The sequence below is a fragment of the Ranitomeya variabilis genome, chromosome 8, assembly GCF_051348905.1.
Source record: "Ranitomeya variabilis isolate aRanVar5 chromosome 8, aRanVar5.hap1, whole genome shotgun sequence".
NCBI lineage: Eukaryota > Metazoa > Chordata > Amphibia > Anura > Dendrobatidae > Ranitomeya > Ranitomeya variabilis.
This window is the reverse complement of record NC_135239.1, coordinates 193,896,751-193,913,194: the sequence shown is the minus strand read 5'-3', so window position 1 is coordinate 193,913,194 and position 16,444 is coordinate 193,896,751. Positions and strand designations below refer to the sequence as shown.

Below are 16,444 nucleotides of genomic sequence, written 5' to 3'. Positions count from 1 at the left end.
CCGGAATCTCTCCGATTCCCACCGCCCGATTCGTTTAACCACCTCATCCCCTACACCTCTCCTAGCCGCCTCCGTCGCAGCCCCAATGCGAAATGAATGCCCGCTGTACTTCGCCGGTGAAATTCCCCCCAATTCTAAACACTTCCGAAATATCGAAACAAACTGGAAACGAGATAAGAAAGAACCATCCGCATGAACCAACAATGGGTCGGATAGAACCCCTTCTCTTCTCAGTAAGTTACTCACACAGCTTACCGGGCACAACGGACAACTCGGAACTTCAAATAACACTATTTTACAACCTTTACCGGTAACGTCCGTCTTTGATGACCGAATAAACACCACCACCCTATTGGACGTAACATCAACGTCTTCTCTCCTCAAACCCCCTCCCTTGTATCTGGAAGGGCTAACCAACTCCCCCAAACGAAGTGCTCCGAAAAAGGCTAACGAAAAAGCCGCATGAAACAACGTTACTTCCCATTCTGAGAAACAAACAGAACTCAGATGTCCACCAATTACTAACAACACCTCGAATGAAACCGGACGTCTGTCGTCCAACGACTTCTGCCCTTTTTTCCAACCTTTCACTAACTGTGCAACCAAAAAGGATTTCGTCTCATCCCGTAAACCTCTGGCCTTGAAGCCAAACGCTAGACCAGCTAGGAACTTACTCATCTTGGACACCGACCAACCCGACTCCCATACATGTCCTACCAACAATAACAGCTTATACTCATCATCCATACCAGCCCCATACGACCCCTTCCAATTCTCCCATGTGCTCCAAGCTTGATTATACTGCAACCAAGACCTATCCGAAAGTGATCTAGCAAACAATTCCCCTACAGCCCGAAGGGCAGGTTCCACAGTTCCGCTGGACAATCCTGGCCTGCCGAATCCAAGCAAAGTCCCGGCCCTTGAGACTGATGCCGCTGTGGATGGAAAAAGACATTATCAGCGTTAGTAGGCATAGTTGTCTTGCCATCTGCCACTATCCACAAATTAAACTTGAGGCCCAGGAACACCAGATGCTGCAGTACCCTGACCACTTCCGTAGATGCTGCGGATAGCGTATTGATGGCGTCCACAACGCCCAAATGTTCACAGGAAAAGCGGATTTTTTTGTTCATCACCATACCCCCCCAAACTGACAATGCCACTACACGAGGAAACAACTGTAACAAAACCTGATTTTGCAACAAGCCTTGCTCACGCCACCTAGGTGGCCACTCCGCCACAACGCTCTGACCGCAATATTGCACATTGAAACCACACGTTTCGCTCACGTTAATGCAAAAACCTAAATCCACTGCATTCTCCACTGTTTGAATCCAGATGGATCTGCCATTATAGTCCTCCAAGAACAAGGCCCATATCCTCAAGTCCTGCTTCAAATCCCTCGTCAATCTGATGAAGTGCAGCGGAGATTTCACTCCCACCGTAGCCAAAGACAAACGCCTACAAAATGGACGGCCCATTGGCATAATCCTGCAAGCAAAGTTCAGCTTGCCCAGCAAAGACTGTAAATCATGCAGCGTTATCTTACGCCGTGTACACGCTTTCTGAACTTCCTCCCGAAAAGCAACTACCTTGTCTTCAGGCAATCTGCATTCCATCGCTATGGTGTCGATTTCTATGCCTAGAAAACTCAGCGTGGTCATAGGCCCGACAGTCTTGTCCGCCGCCAAAGGAACTCCGAATGCCCGGGCTACCCTCTCCATCGTATGTAACAAAACCGAACAAATTGCAGACTGCGGAGGGCCCACAAACAAGAAATCATCGAGGTAATGTAAGCAATAACTCAAGGCAGATACATCCTTAACGACCCATTCTAAGAAGGTACTAAAAGCCTCGAAGTAAGCACATGATAGCAAACAACCCATGGGAAGACACCGATCAATGAAGAAACCTCCGTCCCAAAAACACCCCAACAAATGCATACTCTCCGGGTGTACTGGCAACAGGCGGAAAGCCGCTTCAATATCCGTCTTCGCCATCAGAGCCCCCTTACCACATAGCCGTACCAAATTCATTGCCGTGTCGAACGACATGTAAGAAACCGCACACAGTTGAGGGTCGATCCCATCATTCACTGACAGACCTTTCGGGAATGACAAGTGATGAATAAGCCTGAATTTGTTAGGTTCCTTTTTAGGAACCACTCCGAGCGGTGACACTCTCAGATTACTGAACGGAGCCAATGCAAAAGGTCCTGCCATCCGTCCTAATTCAACTTCTTTTTTTAACTTTTCAGAAACTACATCAGGAAACTGCAATGCCGACTTTAAATTCTTTTTTAACAAACAAACATCTTGCTCAATAAACGGAATTTTGAAGCCATAACCAAAACCCTCCTTCAACAGTGACGCTGCAGCTCTATCAGGGTATCTATTTAGATACGCCTCCATCGCGTCCAGCCGCACCGGCGTCTCCCCTTTTTTCAGCAACTTCCCCGCCTCTTGTTTTCCCCCCTCTGAAACATCTTGTTGCCCCGTGTGTGCCCCCACAAGTAGAGCATTCGTGCTTAAACTTACACTTGGTCCCAAACCTACAGGTCCCCTCATTAAAGGAAAAACACAGTCCTTTCTGCATTGCGACCGAATGTCCCGACTGCCCTGAACTCCCGGCGCCCCCATGAAATGGCTGATTCCCTTGGTTTGCTCTGGCTGGCGCCATGACCCTCATCCATAGCGCAATGTCCTTATGATCCCACCGTATGCTCGAGCGGACTGCTTTACGCTGCCTGAACTGTTCGTCATATCGCAGCCAGCCTTGCCCTCCATACACCCTGTAAGCCTCACCAATTGCATCCATATAGCAGAAGAGACCGGAACAATTTTCCGGTGCCTTTTCCCCTATGATGCTCGCCAATATCGCAAAAGCTTGCAACCAATTCGAAAAAGAACGAGGGATCAGACGATACCTCTTCTTTTCCTCGTCCTCTTTTTTTGAATCGTCTCTCCGTAACCTATCAAGATTAAATCTCTCTAACGGTAACAATGAAAAGATATCCACATAGTCCCCTTTCCAAATCTTCTCTTTCACCTCCCCCTTTAAATGTGACCCCAACGGCCCCTCAAAGCACACGTATACCTCGCTTCTTGCTGAATCGTCCAAACGCACTGCCTCCTCGTTTTCTTTTTCTTTGCTAGCCCCTGTGCTCTGGGCCCCGCTTCCCAAATCGGCTGACCCAGACCCCCTTTCTGCATCGTTGCTGCCTCCCCCCGACGCAGCTGACCCTGCCATACCCCGACCTCCACACTGCGAAAGTACTTCAGCGTCCGATAGCATACCCACACCCGTCGCCCTTTCTGCACCCCCTAGCCACGCCGCTGTGGGCGACCCTACCCCAAAAGGACCCCCGTACCATATTCTAGCCAAATCTCTGAGGCCATGCAAAATTAAACTCATCCCCCCACTAGCCCCCCCCATAACTGCCTCCCGATCCCTAACCTCAGTAGGAGCTAAGTAGGGGTTAAATATAGGGAAATGCTGGCTCTCACCTGGCTGCCTGGGTGCTGTGAACCCAGCAGCCGCAGATCCTGGATCCTGATGAAGAAGTACTGGTTCCACGCTGGGTCCGGATACCGCTGGCTCCGCAGCTCCCGGGTCAACCTGCCTCACCAGCTGCCCACCGCCAGAAGCAGGCAAACCGGTGATAGTGGCAGGGCCCCTCGGAGCTGCCGCCGCTGTCCGCAGGGCGCCGCCATCTTGGGGAGGTCCTGGATCCTGGATTACAGGTGTAGAGCCCCAGGATGCAGCGCCATCTTGTGGAAGAACTGGATCACGTGACGCTGAGCTCCCTGCTGCGGCGCCATCTTGCCTGAGACTCCGGCCGTGTGGTGACACCGCAGCGCTGCTGACTGAGGCAGCCGACTGCTGCCCGCCTCTCACCGGAGCCGCTCTCGCTGTGTCCCGTCCCTGCTGCCCGTCCTGCGCCACTCTCCCTGGCGCACTTGCAGAGAAGCCGGCCGACTGCCGGCCGCTGGATCTCCTCCTCATGGGGGCCCGTCCCCTGGCTCCTCGCGTTCCTCCCCGCCGAGCAGGGCCAGCCGGGACGCTAGCACCTGCCACTCCCGGTCCTGACTCCCGACGCCTCTGTGCCGCGGGGGGGTGGGAACCCGGCCCCTGTTGTGGGTCCCGCCTAGTGGAAGGATTCCTCCCAGCCTGTGGGCGAGGGGCAGGGGGAGTGCGCCCGCCGGCCCTGGCTGGAGGGTCCCTGGAGGGGCTCCTAATGCGGCGCCGGACCCGGGGGGTAGCCTCAGGGTTTAAGCGCGCCGGAGGGCGGGACCTCCGCGGCCGGCGTCCTGCTGGAGGAGCGATGGAGGCTCCGGCTACTGACCCCTGGAGCAGGCTGGAAACCGAAGCCTGCAGCCAATCTGCGCCCTGAGTGCCCGCTGCGTCCCTCAACTGCTGCAGTAAGGCCTCCACGTCCATCGTGATGAGTACTCTGGAGCTTTCGTCTGTGGCCGGTGAGTACCCAAAATGGTTGCCCCACTCACGTGGCCACCCCTTTTTATAAGGTCCCCCCCCCCCCTGCCCATAACCCCTCCTCCCCTTTCAAATTCAAAAAACTCTTCCCCTCCCCTCAGTTCCTTTAACCTTGTCACCCCCAGCAGTCCTAGTACACTCACTTACGTCGCACGTTCCCCTGTCATGGCGGCCTCCCCTAATTGCCAGGGGCCCAGTACGGCCTTTCTTGACTGACGATACGGTCCTGAGCCGCGATCCCAAACTGTACACCTTCCCATGCAACAGGCAGAAGCAGATTTGTCTCTGCAGCATTGGAGGGGCAGAGGGATGTTGTAACCGGACGGACCCGGACAGCGCTTACAAGCTCTGTAGCGTAGAGCTTGCAAGTGCTGAGCACCTTGTCTAAGAGATCGGCCACTGATTGAGAATGGTGAGGTTTCCAATTTTAGGCAAATTGCAAAGTTGTTTATTTTTATTTTTCTACAATCACTAGCAATAAAACCAATTTACCAAGACGGAACAACCCCTTTTAAAAACGAATGTCCCTCTTCACAGTTCTTCACTTGCAGTTTCTACTCCAGAACTGCTCCTCTTAGGCCACATTGCCATAGTGCACATTTGGTGCATTTTTTAATGTTTCCAATTTTCACCAGCATTTCTGCACCAATTTGGCAATTTTGGTTACTTGTGATTTTTCTCTCTGGATTTTTCGAATGTTTAAGTTTTAATCCCGATTTTCAGTTATGGTCGTCATCTCTTATTGGTAGGTCCAGTTTTTAATAAAAGTTTGTTTTGAAAAGTTTTTATTTCCTCAGTATGCCAGCACTTGTAAAACGATAGTAATAAAGTCATGTGCAGATTAATTGTGATTTTACTGACAGCGGAAGCGCAAGTCTGCAGAATCTTTGCATTTTTCCCCATTCAAATGAATGAGAAGATTCAAGGAAAAATGTGGAAAAGTGTGTGTATGTTATGCAGCTTTTCTCTGCCAACATTCTAGTTTTTGCAGCAGAAAAATATCAACTTTGTGTCCGTACCTGCCTTCGCTTATCTGACCAACCCACTTATAAAATAGTTTTCTTCTCCTATGATATGGCAAAGATTATTTTCTACGATATCTAGAATATTTTCTCCATGGCCATCCGACGTGTGAAGATAATTATTTTCATACTGAATGACTCTTCTTGGCGCTATTCACATAGGACTAGAGAACATCCAGATTACTGTGATATTTAACAGCAAATGATATAAACATGTTACATTATTACACGATCGACCCGAGAAACATTTTACCTGTAGATCAATGGAGAAGATTCATCGTATTACACCGCCATTGATTGCAAAGAAGACAGACTTTGGGTATTAAATGGGATTGCGATGAAATGATAGGGATAATATCAGGGCTTCGTGTGTCTGATCGAACTTTAGAAAATTGTGTACTGAAAAATCTTGATTAAAAGAAATGGATATTCTTCCTACTGCTATCATACTGATAGGACTGTGTACGAGAAGATACGGAGAACTTTGGATATTCATGTTCTACATAGTAAAAAAAAAAAAAAAAAAAAATGTGAAACATATTTCATTTCTTCCTTCTTTCATGGAAAGTTAGAGGGAGGAGGAGATCATTGTGGTCGTCTGAGTACCGTACATGAGAAGGTCTCCAGAGCATTATTGTTGGCCAGATATCTTTTTGCCCATGGGACTCTGTAGGACAAGATATTCAGAAATTTGGATATTTACTTTCTACTGTGTAAAAATGTGAAACCATATGCAATTTCTTCCTTCTTTCATGGAAAGTTAGAGGGAGGAGTGGACCCTTGTGGTCTGAGGACAAGAAGACGTCTCAGGAACACTGGCGTTGAGTAGATATTTTCATGGCCATGGGACTGGGGCTGACAGTTTTGGTGGGCAGTCCTCTCTTGACAGGTTTGTTGTGGTACCATTGATGATAGTGGATTTGATGGTGCATCAGAATTTACGATATTTTTTATTAATAGCCCAACCCTGCCTTGTACTTCTCAACAACTTTGTCCCTGACTATTTTGGGAGATCTCCTTGGTCTTCATGGTGTTGCTTGGAAATCTCCTTGGTCTTCATGGTGTTGCTTGGAAATCTCCTTGGTCTTCATGGTGTTGCTTGGAAATCTCCTTGGTCTTCATGGTGTTGCTTGGAAATCTCCTTGGTCTTCATGGTGTTGCTTGGAAATCTCCTTGGTCTTCATGGTGTTGCTTGGAAATCTCCTTGGTCTTCATGGTGTTGCTTGGAAATCTCCTTTGTCTTCATGGTGTTGCTTGGAGATCTCCTTGGTCTTCATGGTGTTGCTAAATGATAATCGGTAGAGATGTCAACCAGGCATGTCCAATTTTTTACTGCCAATCGCATTATCACTTGGATAAGTCGCCAGATGAAATGTCAGTGTAGGCAAGTCGGCTTAGATGGCTGTTGGTCAAAAATTTTTCTGAAGCATCGTTTGGTAGACAGCCATCTAATGTGTATGGCCAGCCTTCGAGATGATCCAACCCTGACATTTTTTTTTTTTAAATAAAAAAAAATATGGTTCATATGTGACTGTAGTTGTTAAATGTCCATCTGCCTAAAAGAAGGAAATACAGAGACTAAAGGGGAAGCCTGGACAACTCTGGAGGAGGAATGGCAGGACATTGGAAGGGCAATTCTACTTTATTTTGTTCTTGAAGTTCGCGATGGTCAATTTTTTAAAAGAAAAAAAAATTCAGAAGGAACTTAAGGAAAGACATGCACCTTCTCAGTTTAGGATAACCTCTCCCTTATTGTAACCTAAAGCCAAGATGCTTCTAGAAGAGAATCTTGTGCCAACGACTGATCTTGAATATTTTGCCAGGTATAATGGGTTGGAAGTCATGAGCGGTTGATCGCAGATGCCAACCTCCTCAAGTTCTATCTAACGTAAACCCATCTTTGGAGGGTATAGTCCAAGGAGCTTGCATGGCGATGGTTCACGCAAGTCATCGGGGGTCTGGCAAGTTTATGAATGGAGATGCTTTGCTTTACTAAAAGGGGGAAATTACTTCAGAGGAAGATCACTCCAATGGGTAAGCACTATGGTTGTTCGAAAATCTATTCTCCGGCATTTCTTAAGCTCAGAACGTCTAGATTGCCATTGCACGGGTGGGAATATATTTATGAAGCAAAGATCAAAAATAATCGATGCAGTCAACATTAGACATCAGTGTCATTACACATACAAACGTTAGCGCAATTGTAATCATCAGATGTCCCTGTACCGTATTGTTATCCGGTGACAGTCATAAATATGGTTATAACTACTGTCAATCAAGATGAGCAACAATCCCAAAATGTCTTCTCACTGTCTGGTAATGATTCTCTATGCATTACAGCTGGGTGAGCAAAGATTCTTCATATTCTTTAGAGCAATCAACGACTAACCATGCTAACCCCTCAAGCACAGATTCTGGGCTAAAGAGCCACATAATTAGTTACATCGTGGCACTGTTCACACCAGGCAGCTCCGCGAGATACTTCAATTCATCAATAATGTAGAAAATAACACTAAATATGGTAATGGACGACTGCGTATGTTGCTACGTGAGCAAAATAAAATGGTTCTAAATACTCAGATTTTCGACGCGGGATGGGGTAAAGTGATCTGCAAATTGGGCAAGACCGTGAAAGCGTTTACTCAGATCACTTGGACTTGCCCATGAATACAATACATGCAAACTCTAGCTGCTTAGCACGATGATAATCCTATATTTGCAAATGCATAAAAAATAGCAAAAAGTACAAAAATAATAAACATTTTTGAGCAGTCTCAGTAGTATGCTAAAGAGAAAGACTCTCGAAGAAGATCAATATACCGTAGTTTGGTGGGAAAAACATTCAATGAAATGATAGTCCAGTGGGCGGTCTCGCTCAATGACTGACAGTTCCTTCTATCTATTCATGCACAGAGAAACAATCAATCACCAAGTATGACCGCTCACTGGACTCCTAGATCTAAATAAGCTAGTGGATCTCCCCCAGGTTAGGGCAATGGGGTACTCGGCACCAGATCCTGCGGTTCGGGGGATGTCACGGTGGCTGACCCGGTCCGTGGCCCTCAGGAGTGTCCAGTAAAAGTTTATATATGGTTTTGGGAAAGGTCTTTAAAGGAGAAGTGTTTGTGACGCCACCTGTGGTATTCGGTCAGGGTGACAGACGCTGCTTAGGGGTCCGCTGGGGTAATGTTATGGCAGCTAGATGGTATACCTTCCCACAGGTGAAGTGTATCTCCAGGGCTTCCCAGAGTGTAGGTGGTGGACGGTGTGAGGCGCAGTGAAGAACGAGGACACAAGGTTGCAGTCTCTTTACCTTTTACTGAAGACTTCAGCGTCCACAGTCCAGAGTACCGTTCACAGGGCAGTTGGAATCCGGCTGGTCCGAAGGCACATCCAGAGTTCCCTTAACCAGGTGGAAATCAGTAGCCTTCCTACTAGCGCCTGTGTGTTGTAGTACCTCCCTGCTGAGCTTCTCGGTAAGGTCTTCACAACTCTTGTAGATGTTCTAGATGATATTTCTTCCTCTCTGTCCCCCAGATGGTATGGATAGGACAAACCCGTATGACTGATGGCCTGAGGATTGTTTATAGGGACCCTAGAGACGACCCGACCCCCACAAGTTGCCACTGTGTCTTCTTAGGTATTAAGGTCGGGCAGCCAACTTGGAATTGACTGTCCTGACGGTCTCTGAAGTAAGATATAGAGAAAGGGTGCACCTAAGCTGTAAATCAAATAATCAAGAGGGTGCAGTGCCTAGTCCAATAATAAATGTGAACCAAAACGAAGAAGAAAGTATTCACCAGTATGTAAACCATAGCTCTGTGAAGTAAACCAAACAATGAGCTAGAAAACAGAAAGATGGTGAGGCAGTGTGTAATGAAACCCTCTGCTACCTATTGGGAGAGGGGACGGCGCTTGTGTTAGAAATAGTCAAAAGATGGCTACACCAGGCTCCTAAATGTATAAGAGGGTGGCATAACGCCGACGATACTCAACCGGGTCAAGAGTGGAGCAGGCTGAAGCCACAGGGTTGCCAGGCTGGAGAAGTCATGCAGGTGCAGATGCCAGAAAAAAGCCTCCCTCACACCCCATTCTTATTTCATGCCGATTGTTTGGTTTACTTCACAGGTCCCTTAGAGCTATGGTTTACATACTGGTGAATAGGTGGTGCCATGTATAATGATTGGTCTGGTGGAGCATGTTTTTGCAATGTATATCTTTATACATATACATAATTGGCGCAATTATATTTTGCAAAGGGGTGTTGTGTTTACACTTGTTGTATTTTAAATGTTTTTATGCTTGTTGTGTTGTTGAATAAAACGTTTCCTATTTTGTCATACTACATGGTTGTGCGAGCCTGTTTTGGTCCAATACTTTCTTCTTCGTTTTGGTCTCTGAAGTAAAGCGCAGAGTCAATTACTCCCTCGGTGTTCCAGCCACCGGCTACGCACCTCAGAAGGAGGCAGCCTATTTCAGGGCAGAACTCCTCCCGGTGTTTTCTCTTTGTGCTGTGACTTCGTTTCTCACCCTCTACAACACAATTCTCTTCGTGTCCTTTCTTAGGATGCTGCCGCACGTGGGGCAGGCGCAGCTCCTTGTCTTTTTGTTCTAGCTAGACCTCTGACAGGATCCCACCCCTGCCAGGGACCCTCTGTCTGCAGCTTCGATGTTCCTCCTTTCCCCCTGTCTGCCTGACAGGTGTTGCCTGGGCAAAGCCCAGCCAGCTTCTCCCTAACTTTCTATCCAGCCCACCAGTTTTACCCTTCTGTGAGGAGTGCCTTAGAAGATAGGAGCAAGGCTCCCCCTGGTGGTCTGGAGTGTGAAGTGTGGTGTATAGTTTGTGATACCTGGTAGGAAGATCTCCTTTATTGCCATCAGACGCAACATCACTCCCCCTGGTGGAGGAATGACATTACTGCAACGACCAGGACTCTGGGGTGCTGCACTAGGAATAAAAGGGGTTCTCCATGTGCAATATTGATTGCTCATCCATAGATCCCCCCTAGTGTTTAATCATTGGTTGTCTGTCCCTTTAAAAAAAATAAATAATAATAGTGTACATGTGATTTAAACACAAAACCTGTAGGAAAGCATGGTTGTGCTGCCCTGGTCCCCCACAACAAGTTTTGGGAAACACAGCATTAAAAGTTTGTTTATAAATGGAATCTGTCAGCAGGTTTTGGATATATAATTAGAGGGCAGCATGAGGTAGAATCAAGGGATGTGTCACTTATTAGACTGTTATTGTTTCCATGCAATGAAGGTTTTATCACCAGGAGTTAATCATTGCCTGGACTACAGCTCTTATGAACCCTGGCCTGACCACGCCCCTCCTTTGACAAGAAGCTTACTGTCAAATATACACACAAAGCTGTGGCATGGGTGGAGTTAGCTTTCTGAGCTCTGATACAGGCTACAAAAAAAGTCTGATTGTGTCAACTGCCTCACCAAATAAACTAAGCGATACATAGTTGGAATCAGGGTCTCTTTTCCTACATTATGCTGCTCTAAGATGAGGTAGCAAAACCCTGGTGACAAATCCCCTTTAAGTAGGCAGTGTCTTACTTTTAAGCATTCTGCCAACACTATAGGTGCAGGAACCTCCTTTCCCTCACTTCCCAGCATGCTCTGTGCTTGCCATTCTCCAAGGACATTTCCACTCAATTAAATTCCTACCTCTCGGCTATGCCAGTATGTTTACAATTTGACGGATGGGAAAGCAGGAATAAAGTGACAAACCCCAATTCCCACTTCCTGACAGGAAACACTCTCTCCCACTTCCTGTAGTATGAACGACTCTCCTCCACTTCCCATTGAAAGGTAAGTTCCCAAGGTCAACAATTGATCTTGGCGTCTCTGCTTCTAGAGAGCAATTGCACCCAACAGGCAGTTGATGAGAAACTGGATGGAAGGGAGACACCATTCAGCATTCTGCCAGCACTATATGTACAGAATCTTCAGTTCTCTTGCTTGCCAGCAGGCACTCTGCCTGACATTCACAAGTGGCTTTTCCACCTCTTGGTTATGCCTGTGTGTATTTTGGCAGACAGGAGAGCAGGAGCAAAGAGACTGAGCCCCATTCCCACTTCCTGTAGAGCAACACCCGCTCCCACTTCCTGTAGAGCAACACCCGCTCCCACATCCTGTAGAGCAACACCCGCTCCCACTTCCTGTAGAGCAACACCCGCTCCCACTTCCTGTAGAGCAACACCCGCTCCCACTTCCTGTAGAGCAACACCCGCTCCCACTTCCTGTAGAGCAACACCCGCTCCCACTTCCTGTAGAGCAACACCCGCTCCTACTTCCTGTAGAGCAACACCCGCTCCCACTTCCTGTAGAGCAACACCCGCTCCTACTTCCTGTAGAGCAACACCCGCTCCCACTTCCTGTAGAGCAGCACCCGCTCCCACTTCCTGTAGAGCAACACCCGCTCCCACTTCCTGTAGAGCAACACCCGCTCCCACTTCCTGAAGAGCAACACCCGCTCCCACTTCCTGTAGAGCAACACCCGCTCCCACTTCCTGTAGAGCAACACCCGCTCCCACTTCCTGTAGAGCAACACCCGCTCCCACTTCCTGTAGAGCAACACCCGCTCCCACTTCCTGAAGATCAACACCCGCTCCCACTTCCTGAAGATCAACACCCGCTCCCACTTCCTGAAGAGCAACACCCGCTCCCACTTCCTGAAGAGCAACACCCGCTCCCACTTCCTGAAGAGCAACACCCGCTCCCACTTCCTGAAGAGCAACACCCGCTCCCACTTCCTGAAGAGCAACACCCGCTCCCACTTCCTGAAGAGCAACACCCGCTCCCACTTCCTGTAGTGTGAATAACTTGCCTCCACTTCCCACAATCTGTCTCGACATCTCAGCAGTAAGAGTGGGATTGCTCTTAACAACAGGCAGTTGATGGGAAGTTAGGCAGAAGGGGGGACACCATATGGCCAACAATATAGAGGAATTACTCTGGGAGAGAACCACAATTTTTTACGTTATTTGCATATTGCTCATCTATCATTTGAGATCAAGCTAGCTAAAAATACAATTACCATTTAATTTTTAAAGTATATTACAACAATTATATATATTTTTAATAAATACTTAATAAATTTGTGACTTCAAGGAATAAGCTTTATGAGCCAAGAAGTCAAAGTCAATACCCCTTTTTTTCCTCCATAGACAGGAGGTAATAACAGGCTATGGTTTGAGCTCGGCAGTGGGATCCGTTACCTGCAAAGCATTCTGATGGGATCTTACGCGGTGATATCGACAGACGCAGGCACATAATTGTACAAACACCGGACAGATGTCAGGCATTTACAAGCAGCCGGAGACCGGCTAATGTATCACAGACCTGACATCCCAAGTTTTTGCTGGGTTTGCATTTACTTGCTACAGAAACTATTCCACAAATTTCTCAGACGGAATCGTGACGAATCAGCTATAACGTCCTTTCCTTCTTTATACCCCCGGGGTTGTGATTTGGAACAAATGGACATTCGTAACCCTGGTACACATCTGGATTCCTAATTAAATTCATGGCACATTTGCTTTTAAGTGGCACGAGGACGGAGCCAAGACGTGAGTGAGGGAAGGACAAGGAGAAAGACCCAATTAGGGAGAAAATACACAAAGTGATGGGTCAACCGGCTCAAAGACCGCTTTATTTTTGGTAAATGTAGTCATGCTAGGTAACAATCCCATCATAAAAGAATGGATTAGTAAGAATACTAATATATATGCCATTATACTAACTTCTATGAAGCTCATGATTTTATAAATAGTTTTTTCAGCAGCTGGGACAAAATAATACATATATACATGGAGTGATTGACAGTGCACTTGCTTATAAAATATATGTATATTTTTTACAAGCAAGCGCACTGTCAGTCACTCCAACTAAAGAGATTAACAGTGGCACACTAAGATCTCATAAAAACTCCTTTATTGCATCAAGTTAACACATGGAGGCAGGGGAGAGGGTCAAACAGTGGAAGACGGCCGTTTCGCGTGAATATGACGCTTCAAAGAATTTAGCTCCATTGCTTCTCGGCACCATACATTGGCACAACATACATCTGCCATGCATCGCTTTCAGGCGTATATGCCTACCGGAGGCAAGCACTCAGGTGCAGTCTACTATATCTCAGTGTCGGCCTCCACGAGGGGTATACGCCCGAAAATGATGCACGTCAGAGAGCATGTTCACTTTGCCGGCACCATTATACCCCACTGACGCATAACTGGATTCGGATGCAAGCTCCAATGGGGCCCACGAACATGGAGAAAGGCGCATGTGAAAGCACCTAAGGCTGCATGCAATAATATGAATCCTTAATATACAGCACATAAGCTTTTCTTACTTCCCTGGAAAGCCATATCATATCTGATTGATATTAAGCTAAAAATCCTTCCCTCTTTCTCATTAGAAAGAGTTTCTGCAGCAGCAGTTTGTATACAGACTACTAGAAGACTAGAGGCTATGGTACCTTCATGAGAATATAAGAAAAACTATAGTGCAATCACAGTTTTCAAGTAAATATATCCCCTCCAACTTAAAGGGAATGTGTAATCAGAGAATGGACTTGTTTTGCATGAATGCCTGATTTAAATTTTTTTTATATACATTTTTATACAAGCATCTCATTTATATAATTACTAAAAAAAAAAAAAAAAAAAAAAAAATCTTGCAGTTTTCGCAATGGCCACTAGGTCTAATACAAGACTCACACTTCCTGTTCTGTACAAACTAATTTTCAGCAGCGTCATTATCATTACAGGTAAAGTTACATTTTAAAGTAACACCTCTACATACAGTAGATAACACAGGATCCACCATTCACCATAGATTATATCACAGCTCACCTCCTCCTCCTGTACAATGACTGATAACACCTCTATATACAGTAGATAACACAGAATCCACCATTCACAATAGATGATATCACAGCTCACCTCCTCCTCCTCCTGTAGAATGACTGATAACACCTCTATATACAGTAGATAACACAGGATCCACCATTCACAATAAGTGATATCACAGCTCACCTCCTCCTCCTCCTGTACAATGACTGATAACACCTCTATATACAGTAGATAACACAGGATCCACCATTCACAATAGGTGATGTCACAGCTCACCTCCTCCTCCTGTACAATAACTGATAACACCTCTATATACAGTAGATATCATCTATTGTGAATGGTGGATCCTGTGTTATCTACTGTATATAGAGGTGTTAGCAGTCATTGTACAGGAGGAGGAGGTGAGCTGTGACATCATCTATTGTGAATGGTGGATCCTGTGTTATCTACTGTATATAGAGATGTTATCAGTCATTGTACAGGAGGAGGAGGTGAGCTGTGATATCATCTATTGTGAATGGTGGATTCTGTGTTATCACAGCTCACCTCCTCCTCCTGTACAATGACTGATAACATCTCTATATACAGTAGATAACACAGGATCCACCATTCACAATAGATGATGTCACAGCTCACCTCCTCCTCCTGTACAATGACTGCTAACACCTCTATATACAGTAGATAACACAGGATCCACCATTCACAATAGGTGATGTCACAGCTCACCTCCTCCTCCTGTACAATGACAGATAACACCTCTATATACAGTAGATAACACAGGATCCACCATTCACAATAGGTGATGTCACAGCTCACCTCCTCCTCCTGCACAATGACCTTTGTCTAGATCAAAGCATGCCTGGATATATTTTCTGCAAAAGTCAACAGGATTCCTTGCTGTCAATGTTACATGAAAGCTAAAAAGATCAACACTATCAGAACAAGTTGACAGCATGAAAACTGCGAGATTTCTGAGGATTGTATTTTTTTTAGAATAGATTGTGATCTGAAAAAAATGCATTTTACATAAAACCTGATAGGAACAATGGATCATTTTCTGATTACAAATTGCCTTTAAGGAAGAGATTCTGCAGCAGGTGGGCTTTATTATCACCCAAGATATATGCTAGGAGTATACACACACATTTACATGTTACATCTTCATTATACCGCTATAATGAAGGCAGCATGGCAGCTGCTGCAGTGTTTCTGGGTACACAGTGCCATCATTAATCCCCCGGTACCTCGAGTACAGAAATCTATAATTCAGGAGAAGCCTGTGATGCATGTAAAGCCAGGATATGTTTTAATAAGTGTCTGACAAGGCTTCTCGTGCCCAGTCTATACGGTGAGTGACGGCCACTTAGTGATACAATGGTGTCTCCGCTCACCTCCACGGGGAATCTTCTGCCGTTGATACTGTGCTCGGAGCCCGCTGATGCATTGCTTTGACCCCAGTGGAATTCCACTTTCTCGGCCTTAAACCTGCCCGGTAGCCCTGCACCACTGATGTAATAATCATCCTTCAGGAGAATGGCAACTGCAGAGGAAAAAGAGAAGGAAAACAAAATATTGTCAGAAGGCACACAACATACAATAGTTAAGAAATTGGTCTTTGCGAGACATCCAATGAGCAGATGACGCCTCATCACGTGTGTACAACACGGGATCATGCGTTATGGTGGTCTTATGAGATCATGGACCATTGCCTGGAGATTTATCCTTGTCTAAATATTGGAAAGACATCTTGTAATTTCTCAGACCGGTTTTCCGCAATCTTTGAGGCTGTTGAGTTTGGGTCCAGAAATCACGATATGTGTATGCACTGTAAAATTCGGTATGGTGAAGCCGGCCTTAGAGGAGCCTCATCCATCTGCTCAGGCAAAATGATGGTCCACCAAGTTCAAAGGGTTTTCCTTCCTCATAACTTTATGCCATCACTTTATTACCAATTCTCCTAGAAAAAAAAAGGAGAACTCCTGGACGAGTTTGAAAATCTCTTCGAATGTGTTTCCAGAAGTTTCTTGTGTCCGAGTCTCAGCGTTTGTAAGAACCAAGCAG

General features: G+C 46.2%; 1 protein-coding gene across 2 annotated transcripts in view; it reads right to left on the bottom strand.

Moving 5' to 3' along the window:
- PTPRG (protein tyrosine phosphatase receptor type G) overlaps positions 1 to 16,444 on the bottom strand; it is a 513,282-nt gene that overhangs the window by 245,090 nt on the left and 251,748 nt on the right. For both annotated transcript variants that reach the window (XM_077278905.1, XM_077278907.1), the window contains exon 4: positions 15,775 to 15,923. In XM_077278905.1, the coding sequence (XP_077135020.1) occupies positions 15,775 to 15,923 (149 nt within the window). The remainder of the gene's footprint in view (positions 1 to 15,774; positions 15,924 to 16,444) is intronic.